Here is a 19676-nt window from a genome sequence, read left to right as displayed (position 1 = left end):
CATCCCTGGAAGGGTAGGAGAGCCACAATCCCATCCCAGCAGGTGTCCCCCAGTCCCTACAGACCCAAACCCACACAGCCACACAAACCCCCACCCTACAGCTACGCACGACCCAATTTAGACAGGCCCCCTATACAGACCACACAGACCGCTAGGTTAACTAGACCACCAAACCAGACTTCTGGAGAACAGGGGAGGAGAAGAAGGAGAAGGAGAGGAGAGGAGGAAAAGGGGAGGGAGGGATGAAGAGGGAAAAGAAGGGGTGAAGGAGGGGGAAAGTAGAGAAGAAGGGAGGGGAAGAAAGGAGGAGGGGGGAGGAAGGAGTGGAGGTGAGGGGGGTGAAGGAGGCTAAATTGGGTAGCTATGAGACACCATTAGGGACAGCTGAGAAGGCAGGATTCCTAAGGCTAACTGTCAGAGTCAAAGAGGGATAGAAGGAGAGAGAGAGGAAGGAAGGGGAAGGAAGGAAGGAAGGAAGGAAGGAAGGAAGGAAGGAAGGAAGGAAGGAAGGAAGGAAGGAAGGAAGGAAGGAAGGAAGGAAGGAAGGAAGGAAGGAAGGAAGGAAGGAAGGAAGGAAGGAAGGACAAATTGTAAGAGAGAGGATAAAAGAAAGTGGAAACAAGTGCAGTTTGAAACAGAAACAGGTTTTTGTTGACGTCAGTTGAACTTTCAGATGCATGTTCTGTGGGGCTTCCCCTAAAATGGTGTGAGGTGACAAAATATGAGATATTGGGATATCCTGTCTTTCAAGTACTACATATGAGGAGGAAAATATCCAACCCAAAACACAAATAAGCCCTATTTGTATCATCAAGTACAACACCCTATTCATTGGACTCAAAAGGCCATTGGCCTCAAGAGCCCATAGTCACACCATTATCCATAATAACCCATTATCTCATAGGTTACATGTCTTTGCAGGGGATGCCTATGGTCAACTATAGAGCGCTAGTATGACTATGAAGTCACTGCTCTTCTCCTCTATCTCCCCCCTTCTCCCCCTTCTCCTCTTGTGCGACTGCCCCTCCCTCTTCCCCTTCTCTTCTTCTGTGTCCCCCCTTCTCCCTGTGTCCTCCCCTTCTCTTCTGCCTCTCTCGTCTCCAACTGTTGAGCTGCCCCTCTGTGCCTGTGTTGGTCTGGTCTGGACACAAACACACACAGACACAGACACAGACACACAGTCATTCTGCTGGATGCCTGTCATAACTCAGGGAGAGGGGACAGTGGGAGGGCCTGATGACCCTCAGCACAGCTGGGTGGACACACACACACACACACACACACACACACATGCGCACACACACACACACACACACACACACACACACACACACACACACACACACACACACACCCTCCTCCCATCCCAGACACCACCTGTCCATCAAGAATGTGATGCAACCACTGTTACCATTGTAACCATCCCTGCAGCTACCACTAACATCCTGCAGCTACCACTAACATCCTGCAGGTACCACTAACATCCTCAGATTGGCAGCAATGAGTGCTGAAGCTAAGTCATGTGACAAGAATATACTACTGTGGACAATGAGTTCAATTCAAACAACACCAGCATGACAGGGTTCACTTTGTTGACACAAGGCGAAAGTACACACACCCTGTGACGTGTTGTGTTCATCCATGATGTCGCTGATGTGTAGAAAATGGCTGCTAAGGCTGCGTTGTACTCGTGGATCTCTGTGTAACAGAAACGTGTTTTCATGTCTGAAATGGAATTACTTTTAAAGGATTTGTTTGGAATTAATTTCAGAAGGCTTTTCAGGTTCACAAAAAATCCATACTCAATCCAACTATGAGTCTTAAGTGAATTTCCTTTGACGTGACTCTGCATGCGTCCAAAATGGCACCCTACTCCCTATGACGCGCACTACTTTGGACCAGGCCCATAGAAGTGGGAACCTCGTACCGAATCAAACTGCCAGGAGTGTTAGGGGTTTCCTTGTATTAGCATGACTCTGTGGGACTCTACACAGAGAACTAATTCATCACAGCCTACATGCTGCCACGTCAACATCTGACCTGACAATTAGCTTAGCATGAGTGTTACTTCAACACAGTCACCATGGCGATGCCCTCTGCAGTGTGTGTGTGTGTGTGTGTCTAAGATCGAAGGGGTTAGAAGTCAGAAGGAACTTTCACAAGAGAAAGAATAGAAAGGGAAGGAATTTGTTTTTCTCCTCCAACACTGTGGAAATCTCTCTACACACAGACATCGCTACTATCTAGACATGTCTACAAGGTACCATTATAGTCAGTCCAAGGTACACACAGACTGACAAGACTGACTATTTTCTACCTCTAAGAAAGGATAGCCTACATTTTCAGTCTTTATTTTCAGTTGTTTATTTCAGAAACAATTGTGTGACTTGTGAGACTAATAAAGAAAGGAGGGGGATTCAGGACTTTAAAGGCCCAATGCAGTCAAAATTTTGAATTTCCTATGTTTTATATATATTTCCACACTGTGAGGTTGGAATAATACTCTGAAATGGTGAACATTGTGATAATGCCCTTTTAGTGTAAGAGCTGTTTAATTTTTTGTTGTTGCCTGTTTTGGTGGGATGGGGTTTTGACCTGCTTGGTGACATCACAGAAAATACGCCCCCTCTGGCTTGTGCGGTGGAGGAGATCTTCGTGGGCTATACTCAGCCTTGTCTCAGGGTAGTAAGTTGGTGGTCGGTTGATATCCCTCTAGTGGTGTGGGGGCTGTGCTTTGGCAAAGTGGGTGGGGTTATATCCTGCCTGGTTGGCCCTGTCCGGGGGTATCGTCGGACGGGGCCACAGTGTCCCGCCCCACCCCTGTCTCAGTCTCCAGTATCTATGCTGCAATAGTCTATGTGCCGGGGGGCTAGTAATTATCCTGTCTTATCTGGTGTCCTGTGTGAATTTAAGTATGCTCCCTCTAATTCTCTCCCTCTCCCCTCCCTCAGGACTACCTGGCCTGATGACTCCTGGCTGTCCCCAGTCCACCTGGTCATGCTGCCGCTCCAGTTTCAACTGTTCTGCCTCCGGCTATGGAACCCTGACCTGTTCACCGGACGTGCTACCTTGTACCGGACCTGCTGTTTTCGACTCTCTCTACCGCACCTGCTGTCTCGACCTCTGAATGCTCGGCTATGAAAAGCCAACTGACATTTACTCCTGAGGTACTGACCTGTTGCACCCTCTGTGACCACTGTGATTATTATTTAACCCTGCTGGTCATCTATGAACGTTTGAACATCTTGAAGAACAATCTGGCCTTAATGGCCATGTACTCTTATTATCTCCCCCCAGCACAGCCAGAAGAGGACTGGCCACCCCTCAGAGCCTGGTTCCTCTCTAGGTTTCTTCCTAGGTTCCTGCCTTTCTATTTATTTTATTTTATTTTATTTAACCCTTATTTAACGAGGCAAGTCAGTTAACAAAAATGACGGCCTACCCCGGCCAAACCCTGACGACATTTGGCCAATTGTGTCCAACCCGATGGGACTCCCAAACACGGCCAGTTGTGATACAGCCTTCTACACCTGCATTGCTTGCTGTTTGGGGTTTTAGGCTGGGTTTCTGTATAGCACGTTGTGACATCTGCTGATATAAAAAGGGCTTTATAAATACATTTGATTGATCACCATGCAGTAAATTAGTTAATAGACCAATAAGAAAGAGAGTTCCAAACCTCTCTGACAATAACAGCTGGTTTTACCCTTCCCACTCAGACCACTCCCAGACAGTCCTGGCAAAATTCTTGCTTAGAAATGTCTATTAGCTAAAAAGCAATTTTTTACCATTTAAATTGAAAACAATCACAGTAAGGTACTTCATTTTTATCCAGAAATGATTTGATATTGAGATTAAAACGGGTGCATTGGGACCTTTAACAAAGAAACAGAATAGAGAAGAGGGTAGAAGCTTCAGGTAGAAGTTGCCTACAAGTACAGACATAGGATCAGCAATGCCACGACAGTCTTAAAAGGACAGTTCAAACCAGTTTCTCAGACTTTTTCATCAATAGTGGACATGGACTCAGCTCAACATGACATGTCTGGCTAACTTTAATTTGGTGGTGAACTATCCCTTTAAGACTGACACACCTCTGTGTGAACATATTAGGTGGAATCCCAACCATCAAAAAAACCATCTAATTACATTGGTAAACAGCTTATAATAGCAATATGGCACCTCTGGGGTTTATGGTATATGGTCAATATACTACGGCTTAGGGCTGTATCCAGAACAGCCCTTAGCCGTGGTATATTGGCCATATACCACAACCACTCATGCCTTAATTCCTTAAATATAACAGGACAGGAATATTCCTGTATCAGCGCTCAACAGCAGTGTAAAATAAATCTGGTAACAATGTCTGCAGGGCTGGCTGCACTGTGTGTGTGTGTGTGTGTGTGTGTGTGTGTGTGTGTGTGTGTGTGTGTGTGTGTGTGTCCACCCAGTGTGAGAGCCCAGTGTGAGCACACTGACCATATATATAAATACAGCCTCTGTCCAGTCCAGGCCAACACATGACTATAGAACAGGTGGGATAGGCCAGGAAGAGACAGACCTGGACAGACAGGTGTCTGTGGTATGAATCACACAGACGCATGTACACACACACACACACACGCTCGGACACACGCAGTACCATCCTGATGAGGTATGATGCCGTGTATAAAAACAGAAACAGCAGTCTTTATAATTATAAATAGTCCCATCAGTCTGGAGAGAAGCCACACTTGGCAAAGCCATACATAGCTGCTTTACCAAACTCACCGGTGTGGGGACAATGGAAGAGAACATTCACACACACACACATACGTACACATGCGCACCAGCGCACCCTTACGCACATTTACAATGCTATGTTATACGTCCCACCTAACTCTTAGTACATCCTAAATAATGTACTGCAGCTCAACCCATAAACAACCAAAGTGTAAACAACCAACCTGTAAACAACCAAAGTGCAACAAAGTCTAAATAACCTAACAACCAAACCGACCGACAGATTGTCATGACAACTACATCCATCATGAAAGCCATACCTTAGCTTCACACCAGGTCCATGCCAACTACATCTATCACTAACAACTACACCTATTGCTAACAACGACACCTATCCCTAACAACTACACCAATCCCTAACAACTACACGTATCGCTAACAACTACACCTATCCCTAACAACGACACTTATCAATATTAAGCATGATTTGTCAGAATAAATGAAAAGGACTTCTGTGACCCCACAGATGACAAAGATGGGACCATTAACCTTATTTGTCCATGCATATGTTTTAGGCTTATATGTTTGCATTTAAAAAAATATATACACTATCTATACAAAATTATGTGAACACCCCTTCAAATGAGTGGATTCTGCTATTTCAGCCACACCGGTTGCTGACAGGTGTATAAAATCGAGCCCACCGCCATGCAATCTCCATAGACAAACATTGGCAGTGGAATTCCCTTACTGAAGAGCTCAGTGACTTTCAACATGGAACCGTCATAGGATGTGACCTTTCCAACAAGTCAGTTTGTCAAATTTCTGCCCTGCTAGAGCTGCCCCAGTCACTGTAAGTGTTGTTATTGTTAAGCAGAAACGTCTAGGAGCAACAAAGGCTCAGCTGTGAAGTGGTAGGCCACACAAGCTATCAGAACGGGACTGCCGAGTGCTGAAGCTCGTAATAATCATCTGTTCTCGGCTGCCACAGTTCCAAACTGCCTCTGGAAGCATCGTCAGCACAAGAACTGCTCGTCAGGAACTTCATGCAATGGGTTTCCGTGGCCAAGCAGACGCACACAAGCCTAAGATCACCATGCGCAATGCCAAGTGTCGGCTAGAGTGGTGTAAAGCTCACTGCCATTGGACTCTGGAGCAATGGAAACGCGTTCTCTGGAGTGATGAATCACGCTTCACCATCTGGCAGTCTGACGGACGAATCTGAGTTTGACGGATGCCAGGAGAATGTTACCTGCCCGAATGCATAGTGCCAACTGTAAAGTTTGGTGGAGGAGGAATAATGGTCTGGGGCTGTTTTTCATGGTTCGAGCTAGGCCCCTTAGTTCCAGTGAAGAGACATGTTAACGCTACAGCATACAATGACATTCTAGACGATTCTGTGCTTCCAACTTTGTGGCAAAAGTTTGGGGAAGGGCCTTTCCTGTTTCAGCATGACAATGCCCCCGTGCAAAAAGCGAGGTCCATACAGAAATGGTTTGTCGATATCGGTGTGGAAGAACTTGACTGGCCTGCACAGAGCCATGACCTCAACCCCATCAAAAACCTTTGGGATGAATTGGAACACCAACTGTGAGTCAAGCCTAATCGCACAACATCAGTGCCCGACCTCACTAATGCTCTTGTGTCTGAATGGAAGCAAGTCCCCGCAGCAATGTTCCAACATCTAGTGGAAAGCCTTCCCAGAAGAGTGAAGGCTGTTATAGCAGCAAAGGGGGGACCAAGTCCATATGAATTAGAGGTCGACCGGTTATGATTTTTCAACGCTGATACCGACACCAATTATTGCAGGACCAAAAAAAGCCGATACCGATTAATCAGCCGATTTTTATAAATTTTGTGGGGTACAGCAGGTCAGCCACCAGGGGGAGACTCGTCGAGGCCTGGTGACAGACGGAGTCTACATCACAAGGCGATGGCTCCCTCTGCTGGACGTGCCAGGTCTCGATGGGCTCTCCAGCCGGGACTGATTTGGGCTTATTGTGGTTGGTGAGTAACCAAGGGCTGATTGCTCACCAGCTGGACGAGTCCCATAAAGCTGCCAGAAGGGCAGCACACGGGAGAAGGGACTGGGGGAAGAAAGGTTACTCCCGTATAGTTGGAGACGGTTCCAGAGATACAAGGAAGGAGCTCAGTTTTTGTTCCCCGCAGGCTACAGCAAGACCCGGAGCCCAGAAGACGGTATCCCGGAGAGGGTCTCATGGGAAGACTTATTCTTTTCTTTTGGTTTGTTATTCAAATAAACACCCTTGAAACCGAGCTAATCCTACTCTGTCCGTGTATGATCGGTGTAAACGTTTTGACCAAACCCCCTGGTCTGCCACAATTTGTAATAATGACAATTACAACAATACTGAATGAACAATGAACACTTTTAGTTTAACTTAATACATGAATAAAATCAATTTAGTCTCAAATAAATAATGAAACATGTTCAATTTGGTTTAAATAATGCAAAAACTCAGTGTTGGAGAAGAAAGTAAAAGTTCAATATGTGCCATGTAAAAAAGCTAACGTTTAAGTTCCTTGTGACACGTTGACTATTTCTCTCTATAACATTTGTATTTCATATACCTTTGACTATTGGATGTTCTGATAGGCCTAATCTCGGGAATTGATAGGCTTGAAGTCATAAACAGCGCTGTGCTCAAGCATTGCTAAGAGCTGCTGGCAAACACAGTAAAGTGCTGTTTGAATGAATGCTTACGGGCCTGCTGCTGCCTACCACCACTCAGTCAGACTGCTCTATCAAATATCAAATCATAGACTTCATTATAATATAATAAACACACAAATACAAGCCTTTGGTCAAATCCAGAACCTATCATTTCGAAAACAAAATGAAATACAGAACCGTTACGTATTTTATCCCTAAGTCTAAATATTGCAGTTACGTTGCACAACCTTCAATGTTATGTCATAATTATGTGTGTAAAATTCTGGCACATTAATTACGGTCTTTGTTAGGAAGAAATGGTCTTCACACAGTTCGCAACGAGCCAGGCGGCCCAAACTGCTGCATATACTCTGACTCTGCTTGCACTGAACGCAAGAGAAGTGACACAATTTCCCTACTTATTATTGCCTGCTAATATGAATTTCTTTTAACTAAATATGCAGGTTTAAAAAAAAATGTACTTCTGTGTTTTGATTTTAAGAAAGGCATTGATGTTTGGCGAAGTTGAAGTAGGCTGTGATTCGGTGATAAATTAACAGGCACCGCATTGATTATATGCAACGCAGGACAAGCTAGTTAACCTAGTAATATCACCAACCATGTGTAGTTAACTAGTGATTATGTGAAGATAAGTTTAATGCTAGCTAGCAACTTCCCTTGGCTCCTTGCAGCCACAAGGTCCTTTTGATGCTGCACTCGCGTAACAGGTGGTCAGCCTGCCACGCAGTCCCCTCGTGGATTGCAATGTAATCGGCATCCAAAAAGGCAGATTACCGATTGTTATGAAAACTTGAAATTGACCCTAATTAAATCGGCCATGCCGATTAATCGGTCAACCTCTAATATGAATGCCCATGATTTTGGAATGGGATGTTCGACGAGCATGTAGTGTATTTTATAGCCTATGATTGACAAGCCCTTAAAACCCCTCATTATCATCATCACCAAATGCTATACTTGGCTTCTTTTCTTTGTCCTCCACACGAAAGCTATGTGCATGTCATTCACACATTCATGGGTTTAACTACTGAGAAAATACTTTGTGCTGTAAAAACCGTACGGGTGGATAACTTTACTTTATTACATTTTTTACAGCTGACAGAAAGAGTCAGTGGTTGCCAGTTGTCAGTGGTTACTTGTAATGTATTTATGTGGAATGTCAACTCTTTTTCCTTTGAGTTTCATTAGACAGTGTTAGGTAGGGGAGGGGAGGGGAGGCTTGGCCATACAACAGGTGTGACAGCTTTTGGAGTGACACCCCACCACCCTCACCACATCCCTCCATCCCCATCTTCCCCTCATGAGGGTTTTAAATATCCCCCTAACGGAGACCTAAGGCTTGAACTTGGTTGCCGCTGCCACCGGGACGCTTTGGGACGATGACATAAGAGTAGAACTGAGCCCCCTGCAAGTAAGCATTTTGTTGGGCGATGTATACCTTGCCTATCCCGTACATACAACTATTAAAACTTGAAACCTAGCCCGACCTTCCCACCCCACCTTCCAACCTCCAATTCCAGCAATTCCATGAATCCCGAACAACCATTACGTCAGACATAATGGGAAGGCAATAACACACACTGTCAAATGTCTTATTTTCAAGATACTGTAGATCTTCAAAATAGTTTTCGATTCCAAATACATTATTTTACTTTACCTTATTTTAAGAAAGAGTCCCATTGACAGCAAGGTCTCATTTGTAAGGGAGCCCTGCATCTTAGAATTACACAACAAATGACACATAAATACACAATAAGAAATATAATAATACAACAAAAATGAAGTACAAAAAGAGACAAACTCATGAAAAACAATCCCATTCCTCTAAATATGTCTTCAATCAACACTCTGAACTGCCCGAAAGGCACCAATACACCAATTTGTAGGGAACTCTGAAGATTGTTCCATACATGGGGTGCCAAAAAACTAAAAGCTCTTTTTCATAAGTCTGTAGCAACTGATGGAATTTCCAGAGTTAGCCATCCCTGTGATTGGGTATGGTAACTCATACTACTATGGCTACTGTAAGTAAAGATGTCAGGATGTTCAGAGGCTGTGTCCCAAACGGCACCCTATTCCCTACCTAGTGCATTACTTTTGACCCAAAAGTAATGGGCCCCGGGGGTCTGGTCAAAAGTAGAGCGCTATAAAGGGAATGGGGTCCCATTTGGGACGCATCCAGAGACACTGAGGGCCAGCATTCTAAACACCAGGCCTAATATTTCTACATTTAGAGGATCAAGGGCTTTGACTAGCCTCGCGTTGGCAGGCTGAGTGTAGCGGCTAGCGGGCACTCCTCTTCTGCAAACCCAGCTCTGTCCCAGCTGCCAGCCACCCCCTGGGCACAAGGGCAGCCAGCTCCAAGCAACAGGTGGCACACCTGATGACAGCGTGGAGCGAATTGAAGCCCCCCCTCACACTCTCACGTCTAAGAGAATGCCCGTTGCTAATTATTCTGTATTTAACGCTTATTTCAGCAGTTACAGCATCGAGTGAAGCTCCTCTCATTGACCCACATCTGAGAGAATGCCCATCCTTAATTTGCATTTATTTAACCAGAGAGGTTGACTGAGAACATATTCTCATTGACAGCAACAGCCATGCAGGAACTGAATACTGAAGGATACTGAAGAAAACAGAGATAGAGGCCTATTTCTACACACTCAACTTGACTTGTGCATCAGGATGAAAAATGCTGCCCTTTTTCTTTAACTCTGTTCTGAAAACAATTTTTAGACAGGAAATCTGAAATAGACCAAATGCCACAGGTTTACAATGAGTTCTCTATAATATGGTGTTTGTGTGTTGCTTATTTATGAGGTTGACCGTTCCAAGCTTTAGTACTTGACTGGTATTAACAATCAAAGTGACAATATGTACGACTATGACCAACACAACACTTGGACCCGCACCTGCAGAGATTCATACCAACAGTTACACATCTGACATATTAATCATAATGTACTTCCATCTGTTTGCATCAATGGTTTTATTAAAGGGCAAGAGATGAAATAAATTCCATTCCATTGTTCCATTCCATTCTACTAAACATCATTCCATTATATATCGTTCCGTTCCATTCCATTCCAGTGTTTATCTGTTCTATTCTCCCTCCTGCAGCTTGACTGAGTGACTCTAAGGTCAAATGTCAAACACACTGGGCCTTCTAGTGGTCACAGGAGCATACGGTATGGGAACGTAGAGCGGAGCATGGTACAACCGTCCCATTGCTTCACAGTGTGTGTGTGTGTGTGTGTGTGTGTGTGTGTGTGTGTGTGTGTGTGTGTGTGTGTGTGGGTGTGTGTACATCCGCCCATGCGTGTGCATTTGCGTGTGTGTGTGTGTTTTTTTATGTGCCCTGGGCACTGTGATTGATGATTGCAGAGGGGATAAATTGGTTAAAGAGGGGAGTAGGATTTACAGCTGACCATCTGTCTTATATGAGTGTGGGGGGGAGGGGGTCTAATTTCAGCAGGCGTATCAGTTCTGTTCTGACTTCTGCCTCTTTAAACAGGATTCTGATATCATATTATATACACACACACACACACACACACACACACACACACACAGCTGCTATGACAGGCTTCCATCTTCAGTGCCAACGGCGGCATCCGATACAATGGAGAGATACCAGGGATTATCATCCAAAATGAACAAGTAATAAGACCATTGAACGACTTAATTTGTGGATTTTTGCCTCAGATACAGAGTAAACCATGACAAAACTCTTCCATCCCTCCCTCCATCCCTCGCTCCATCCATCCCTCCGTCCCTCCCCCACATCATATATCTTCTTTCTCCCTGTGGATTGTGGTGCCTCGGTGTCCCTTTACCGTTACCACACCATGGAATACCTGTGACCTCACATCTTAGCGCCCCCAACAACACACACACTTGGAGGAGGCATCACAGAACACACTCACTCCTCAGCCCTTCCTGTGGCCTCCCAGGGCTCCTAGCTCCACTAAGGCAGTTTATAGAAGCCTCCCTACATGGACACAGCTTCTGGAATAGCAACTGCCATCTGATCTCACTACAAGCTCTCTCTCTCTCTCTCTCTCTCTCTCTCTCTCTCACCTCGCCTTTTCCCTACACACACAAGGTTCTCTTGGCCAGTTCAGTTCTGTCTTGCATTCACTTGCAGGATGAACTTTGTTTCAAAATGTTGAATTATTGTAAGGAAGGAGAAAAGATAGAACAATAAAAACAAATTACTTAGAAAGGCTTGTCGATTCCGGTAGACTTCTTATAAAAATATGCCGAAGTAAATACAGTCAGGTCCAAAACTATTGACATCCTTGATAAAGAGGAGCAAAAATGACTGCATAAAATAAATAATACAAATACTAAGCTATATCGTATGCTCAAATAAAATAATTTTATACAAATACAATTTCTCAGAGAAAGATTTTGTTTAACAAGTAATAAAAAAAATATATAAGAAAAATAGGAGTCAAAATTATTGGTACCCCTGTTTTCAATACCTTTAAATACCTCACCTTCTAAAATGTTTTATGAGATTGGAGAACATATTGGGAGGGATCTTAGACCATTCCTCCATACAGAATCTTTCAAGATCCTTGATATGGACTGCCCTCTTAAATTCAAACCATAGGTTTTCAATAAGTTTGGGGACTGTGATGCAAATAGCAAAATGTTGATTTTGTGGTCAATTAACAATTTATTTTGGGATTTTGATGTGTGCTTGGGGTCATTGTCTTGCTGGAAGATTCACTTGCGGCCAAGTTTCAGTCTCCTAGCAGAGAGACTGGTTTTTAGCTCAAATGTCCTGGTACTGAGTAAAGTTCATGATGCTGTTGACCTTAACGACGGCCCCAAGACGAGTGGAAGCAAAATAGCCCCATAACATCAAATTATAGCCCCATAACAACATATTTTCTGAGTTTCTTTTCTGCATATGCCTCCTTTTTTCGACACCAAACCCACCACTGGTGTGCGTGGCCTACGACCTCTATTTTCATGTCATCTGACCATGGCACCATTTCCAATCTAAGTGCCAATGCCGTTTAGCAAACTCCAAGTGTTTACATTTGTTGGATGACATGAAAACAGAGCTCTTCCACTGGTCCTGGGGTCCCTTGTTAATAAGGACAATGGCATCATGAACTTTACCCAGCTATGTGGGTGAGACCTATGAGATAGATGAGATATTCATCAAACAAACGTCGGTGAGTTTCACTGGCTAGAACTAATGACAGAATAAACAACAGTTTTTGGAGAGCAGATTGTTAAAAGGGACTTAATAATATCATCCAGACCATGAATATCTGAGAAAACACATTGCATAGGCTAAGCTTGTCACTGTGCTTGTCACCAGAGATTGATGAGAATGTGAGGTGAAACAACCTGGTCTCAGAGCATTTCTTATTATTCTGTACGTAAATCCGAGACATTCCATTTAGTATGATATGTTACGTTTCATATGGTATGTATTAACGTGTGGATGTCCATCACCCATTTTGTATGATAGGTTACGAATTACAATTTGTATGATATGTTACGAATATGCAAAACATACAATACATTATGAATTTGCAAAATGTACAATATGTTACGCATTTGCAAAACATATGCTATGTTACGAATTCTAGCTAGGTGGCTAATGTTAGCTAGCTGGCTAATGTTAGCTAGGCTAGGGGTTAGTTAGGGGTTAGGGTTAAGTTCAGGAGTTAGGTTAATGGATAAGGGTTTGGGGAAGGGTCGCTAAAAGGGTTAAGGTTAGGGGAAGGGTTAACTAACATGCTAAGTAGCAAAAAAGTAGTAAGTAGTTGAAAAGTTGCAAATTAGCTAAAATGCTAAAGTTGTCCCTGATAAGATTCGAACTCGCAACCCACCCATCCACCCCGACCAACCACCCTACTTTCGTTTTTGCTTTAAGTGACCATCTGTCTTATGTAAACATACCAAACATAACATATCATACTAATTTGAGTGTCCCGGACTTATGTTTACTATGTTACGTCTAGTCTATGAGACCAGGCTGGGTGAAAGGGACACATCCTCATCAATTTCAAAATCCTTTGGATGAGATTTACAAGTAAATTACAGTACTACTGTATTCCATCAAAAGCCTTAATCTGATTTGTAGCAAAACTTCCATTGGATGAATTTTTTTAAGTCAAAGTGTGATAGGGATTAAACATTCTAAATAACTATACATACAATATCACATAAATAGAGAGTAGTAAATAGACGTTGAGATGAAAAAATTATATTTTCCCTTAATCTCTGCTAGATCCTGTGTTGGTCCGTTTCCATGGAAATTCATTCTGTCAATTCAGTAACACATTTTGGGAACTAGAGATGAGGGAAATGGAAGAAAAATGAATTGTGAAGTGTTAGTTGTTACTACTGCATTAAAATAAGACACAGAGACATAAGAGGAAAATGGATTTACCATGAGAGCTCAAGAGGCAGTGTTTGTTTCTCACACATACAAGCACACACACACACACACACACACACACACACACACACACACACACACACACACACACACACACACACACACACACACACACAAACTCCATCAAAGCCTACTGCCTCGAGCTCCCTGATCAGCTTACAGGCCTTATAAAGAGAGTATCCACCACAACAATCATTGATCGTTGTCTTGCTGGATCAATATCCACTACCCAAATATGAGCTCTCAAGTGTCCAAGCCAAGCCCTTGAACACTGACTGAGGTTTTGCATACCAAATGGCACGCTATTCCCTGCATAGTGCACTAGTGCAGCACTACAGGCTCACAGGGCTCTGGTCCAAAGTAGATCACAATATAGGGAATAAGGTGCCACTTGCGAAGCAACATGAGAGAGTGAGCCTCTTCCTATGGGGAATAAGTTCACTGCCGAGTGAATCACATCACATACTCCGGGTTTTCAGCTGCTAACTAACTGGCTAGATAGCTGAGTAATTGTCTGGCATAGCACAAGCTCATCCTAGCGCAATGCTAACCTATATATAACCTATATACATTGCATTCGGAAAGTATTCAGACCCCTTCACTTTTTACACATTGTGTTATGTTACAGCCTTACTTAAAAATTGATTACATTTAAAAAATAATCCCCATCAATCTATACTCAATATCCCATAATGACAAAGCAGAAATAGGTTTTTAGACATTTTAGCAAAACAAAACGTAATACCTAATTTACATAAGTATTCAGACCCTTTGCTATGAGACTCGAAATTGAGCTCAGGTGCATCCTGTTTCATGCATGTCAGAGCAAAAACCAAAGCCATGAGCTCCAAGGAATTGTCCTTAGAACTCAGAGACAGGACTGTGTCGAGGCAGAGATCTGGGAAAGGGTAACAAAAAAATTCTGCAGCATTGAAGGTCCCCAAGAACACAGTGGCCTCCATCTTTCTTAAATGGAAGAAGTTCGGAACCACCAAGAATCTTACTAGAGCTGGCCGCCCAGCCAAACTGAGCAACCGGGGAATAAGGCCCTTGGTCAGGGACGTGACCAAGAACCTGATGGTCACTGACAGAGCTCCAGAGTTCCTCTGCGGAGATGGGAGAATCTTCCAGAAAGACAACCATCTCTGCAGCACTCCACCAATCAGGCCTTTATGGTAGAGTGGCCAGATGGAAGCCACTCCTGAGTAAAAGGCACATGACAGAGTTTGCCAAAAGGCACCTAAAGGACTCTCAGACCATGAAAAACAAGATTATCTAGTCTGATGAAACCAAGATTGAACTCTTTGGCCTGAGTGCTGAGCGTCACGTCTGGAGGAAACCTGGCACCATCCCGACAGTGAAGCATGGTGGTGGCAGCATGATGCTGTTGTGATGTTTTTCTGCGGCAGGGACTGGGAGACTAGTCAGGATCGCGGGAAAGATTAACGGAGCAAAGTACAGAGAGATCCTTGATGAAAACCTGCTCCAGAGCACTCAGGACATAAGACTGGGGCTTAGGTTCACCTTCCAACAGGACAAGAACCCTAAGAACACAGTCAAGACAACGCAGGAGTGGCTTCGGGACAAGTCTCTGAATGTTCTTGAGTGGCCCAGCCAGAGCCCGGACTCCCCATCCATACTGACAAAGCTTGAGAGGATCTGCAGAGAAGAATGGGAGAAACGCCCCACATACTGGTGTGCCAAGCGTCATACCCAAGACTGTAATCGTTGCCAAAGGTGCTTCAATAAAGTACTGAGTAAAGGGTCTGAATACTTACGTAAATGTAATATTTCAGTATTTCTTTTTGGCAAAAATGTATACAAAAAAAACGTTTTTACTTTGTCATAATGGGGTATTGTGTGTAGATTGATGAGGGGAAAAAAACAATTTAATCAATTTTAGAATAAGGCTGTAACATAATGTGGAAAAAGTCAAGGGGTCTGAATACTTTCAGAATACACTGTATATAGCAGCAGTCTCACAGGCTGGAAGGTGCAGGTCTACCAGCCACAGGGGAATGGTCATCCCTGATCATATTAAGTTGGCATCTGTTGAGTGTGAATAGTCCACATCCTGTCCTCACTGCAGTGATGGGGCCCTCCTTGGCCAATTTAACACTCTGTGGTGTAAATTAAAGTTTATTTTTGTAATGTTAGGGAGTAACTTCTTAATAAAGTGTTCATTAGACTAATATGTTTTTCAACTTAAAGCTGAAGTGTTGCTCTGTAAACTTCATCTATTTTCTGTTTCACCTTAGGGCTTTAGTGTAGATGCCAAATATCATTATAATATCCTTTTTCGGTACACACAGAGCTAACCGAAATACACAATCCCTTTATAGGCTTACTGCAGTTGACATTATCTTTAGTTCCATGCAAGCTGACCTGACTAAATCATTTTCCATGTTAGTAGATAAATAAAACTACTGTATCGTATCACAGGAAATAGCTTCATAGCTCTCTATTTGCAGAAAAGGATTGTTATGACTGAGCTATAGCCAGAGACAGGACGGGTGGTGTGAATAAGAATCGTTCATACCTTCCTCTCATTCATCATCCTTTCATTCTGAACTCCTTAGGCGGTCCATGTTCAGATATAGTTTGTAACACCACTGTAAGACGTTAACTACCGTAACTGTAACGGAGGTGGCTCGGTAAACCATGCTCGAGTAATGAGAAACCTTGCCTTGAGACTAGAAGACCTGCGTTAGCTCCACGAGACTGTTAGCCTGCTTTAGCTCAGCAGGCTAACACAGTCTTGCAGTCTAAACCTTGATTGGCCATACTACTTCAACTCTTAGGACCAAGTGAAATATACAAATTCAACCCTCTCAAAGTGAAAGGAGTGCCGTGTAATATTTCTAATGCTGTATCATATTCAACAGAGTCACAGTGTGTTGACAAACACTTTATTACTGCGCCTGCCTGCAGTCGGGTGTTTTCCACAGAAATTTGGAACATGGGGTAGAACAGGTGGTGAGGTCCTCTCAGATTCATTTCACCTCAAAATGATGTCGCTTTCTATATTGATGATATGACATCAGCTTCTTAAGCTTCTTTCGTATGTGTGTGTGTGTGTGCTGTTCTTTACGTGCTAAAGTGACCCAATCACCCAGGCCAGTCATAGAGGTGAACTCACACCGCCCTTCTGGGGTGTGTGGATAAAATATGTGTGTATTCCTCTCAGAAAAATGACCCTCTATCATCTTACCTAAACAACAACAAAAAAGAAAGTGACATTGCACCACCTCAACAACTTCTTGGGACACAGAGAAGGTGTGAGAGAGACTGTTGGTGAGGGAACTGGCCAGGAGGCTTACTATATTGTTGGGAAAAAGGGGGGGGGGTGTAGGAGAGCGAGAGAGAGAGAAGGGGAGCGAGAGAGAGAGAGAGAACAAGAGGGAGAAGCCAGGAGAGAGGGAGAAGCAGGGAGAAAGAGAGGAGGGAGGGGAGGAACAGAAAGAGTTCAGGCGTATTTTTAGGACAGGTTTATTCGTAGGTCTGAAACTAACCCTGTCGGTGTACTTCTATACGAGTCGTCTCTCCCCTTCTCCGCCTCTCTGTTCTCTCACTCATCCTCTCTGGCCGCTGCCTGACTGGCCATCTGTTGACGTCTCTCACCCTTAAGGCCATGTGAGCTCCAGTACAGTCACTGTGCGAAGGAAACTTTTGCATCATAGAGACAGGGGAGTTCCATAGAAAAAGAACCAATTCCATTTTCTATGTGTTTCCTAATTAATGTTTGTATGTATGTTATGTACAGTATCCACCTTCTCCCAAGATGCCAATCAACCCAAGTAGGCTAGTTATGTATAAATATAAATAGGCCAAAGATATTTTCAGACAGAGAGTCAGACCTGTATGCAAGGACTACAATCCCCCAACTTCAGACCACTCTTTTAAAGGTGTACATGAACATTCTACAAAATCTTGTCAGAAGCAGAAAATGTCTTCTGGTAAATCAATGGTAATAGAATATACATATCAGAAATGAATGCCTATGACAGCTGAGGTGACGAACGTGTATTTATTAGCGGTTTAGTCATTATGCTCAATGAATTCACTATTGAGGTATGGTTGTCCCATTCCAAGTTTAGGCCAGGCCATAGAGCACAGGCAGGCGAGGCATACATCATAACTGTCACATCAGCCCATTGACTTTTAGGTTTGACAGCTCTGGCTCATTAAATGCACCTGTCATCCATGTCCGCGAGCACAACGAGGCCGGCTGATCGCCAAGACAACGGGCGGGCCCAAGTCCCCTCGCGACTCTCTAGGCCTATTTGACATTTTATTCATTTAGCAGACGCTCTCATCCAGGCTACATGACACTTCCAGACACTAAAATGTTGCCACCTCAAGCACAGAAAAATAAGCGGCACTCCCAAAATAAAAAAACGAACTCAAGAGAGACAACTTGGAGTAGTTTTGAGCGAGAGTTTTAAAAGCATTCAACTTTTAATATATCAACATATTTCTCTACAGGTATTTAGGCCTACTTTTATTGTGTGGGCCTAACTTTTGACTGGTAGGTCTAAGCATAGTTTAGAGCAGCGTTTCCCTATCTTGGTCCTGGGGACCCTAAGGGCTGCATCATCATCATCAAGCTTTGATTATTACAAATATCAGCTGTGTAGTGCTAGGGCAAAAAACAAAACGCGCAACTCTTGGGGTCTCCAAGACCGAGTTTGGGAAACGCTGGTTTAGAGATTCTGTAAATGGTTTGAGTTGGGCCTGCCTATAGCGCATGGTGACTTCTTGAAAGTCCCTATTTGTTCTATCGCTTAGTTTAAATGTGTGAGGGGTATATATATTTATTTTGAGACTGTCTTCGTGTGCCTGTCGGGGGTAAGTGAAAGATAACACTGAGAGCGTTACGCGTCTGAAATATCTAACCGCTCTGCTCATAGCTTCCAGAACTGAAAAGGAGCAGGTGCGTGCGCCAACTCCTTATCTCCCCCCGTTTCACTTGACAGCTTTAATACGTTTTACAGGGATTTTTGTAACTGTCAACCATTTGATTCTGGGCACTCATAAAACATACACAACGGGATGGCTGGACTCAAGCCAGACGCACAAATGCCCGTGGTGCACAACGAGCCGCTCTAGCCAACATTAAACCGTTGACTTACTCACAGCCCGGCACCGAACGTACCTTTCTCTGCTGTTTCTCCCAGGCGGGGTCCAGCAGCAGGTCCCTGTCCCACTCATCCTCCGGAGACATATACTGATGCTCCTCGCTCATCATATACGAGGTGTTATATTGCGCTTGGGTTTCGACAGCCATCATAATGCCGTCTAGGGTTTCTAGTACCCCCTCTGATTATATAGAACAGAAACGAGGTTTTTGCGCACTCTAAGCCTTGTAGATACCAGATGAAACCCTCCTTGGGCTTGAGGACTCGCTGTCTGTCGGGTGTGCTGGTCAGCAGAAACAAGAGATGCGGCGACAGAGTACAGACTGCGGCAGAGGTGCAGCTCCCACTACCAGAAACTCTGCTTGGTCGGTGCTACTTTCCTGGTCAAAAGTAGAACACGTGACCGCACCCCAATAAGTATGAGAACCCGGGCGGGCGGGTGTCAGGGTCTGACCCTAAAAAGGTGCGATGGGTGGGGTTGTGGTTGGAGAGTTGACCTATCCCGGGGCAGGGAGGCTTGAGAGAGGAGGATGGAGAAGTCAATCACACCCCTTACTGAAGGAGATTGTAAACTACAGCTTGTGGACCGCACCTGTTGCCTCTGGTGCGCCTCTATTCTCAGGCTGTAGTCTGTATACCGCTATACCCCTCACTGGCTACAATGATAAACAATACAGACCTCGGATAACTT

General features: G+C 44.0%; 1 protein-coding gene across 1 annotated transcript in view; it reads right to left on the bottom strand.

Moving 5' to 3' along the window:
* Positions 1 to 19390, bottom strand: part of LOC115198453 (alpha-actinin-3) — a 34691-nt gene extending 15301 nt beyond the window's left edge. The window contains exon 1 of the mRNA XM_029760397.1: positions 19003 to 19390. Coding sequence (XP_029616257.1) covers positions 19003 to 19137 — 135 coding nt within the window. The 5' untranslated portion in view covers positions 19138 to 19390. The remainder of the gene's footprint in view (positions 1 to 19002) is intronic.
* Between the last annotated feature and the right edge of the window lie 286 nt (positions 19391 to 19676).

The sequence above is a fragment of the Salmo trutta genome, chromosome 8 (genome assembly GCF_901001165.1).
Source record: "Salmo trutta chromosome 8, fSalTru1.1, whole genome shotgun sequence".
NCBI classification, from domain to species: domain Eukaryota; kingdom Metazoa; phylum Chordata; class Actinopteri; order Salmoniformes; family Salmonidae; genus Salmo; species Salmo trutta.
This window is presented reverse-complemented; position numbering and strand designations above follow the sequence as displayed.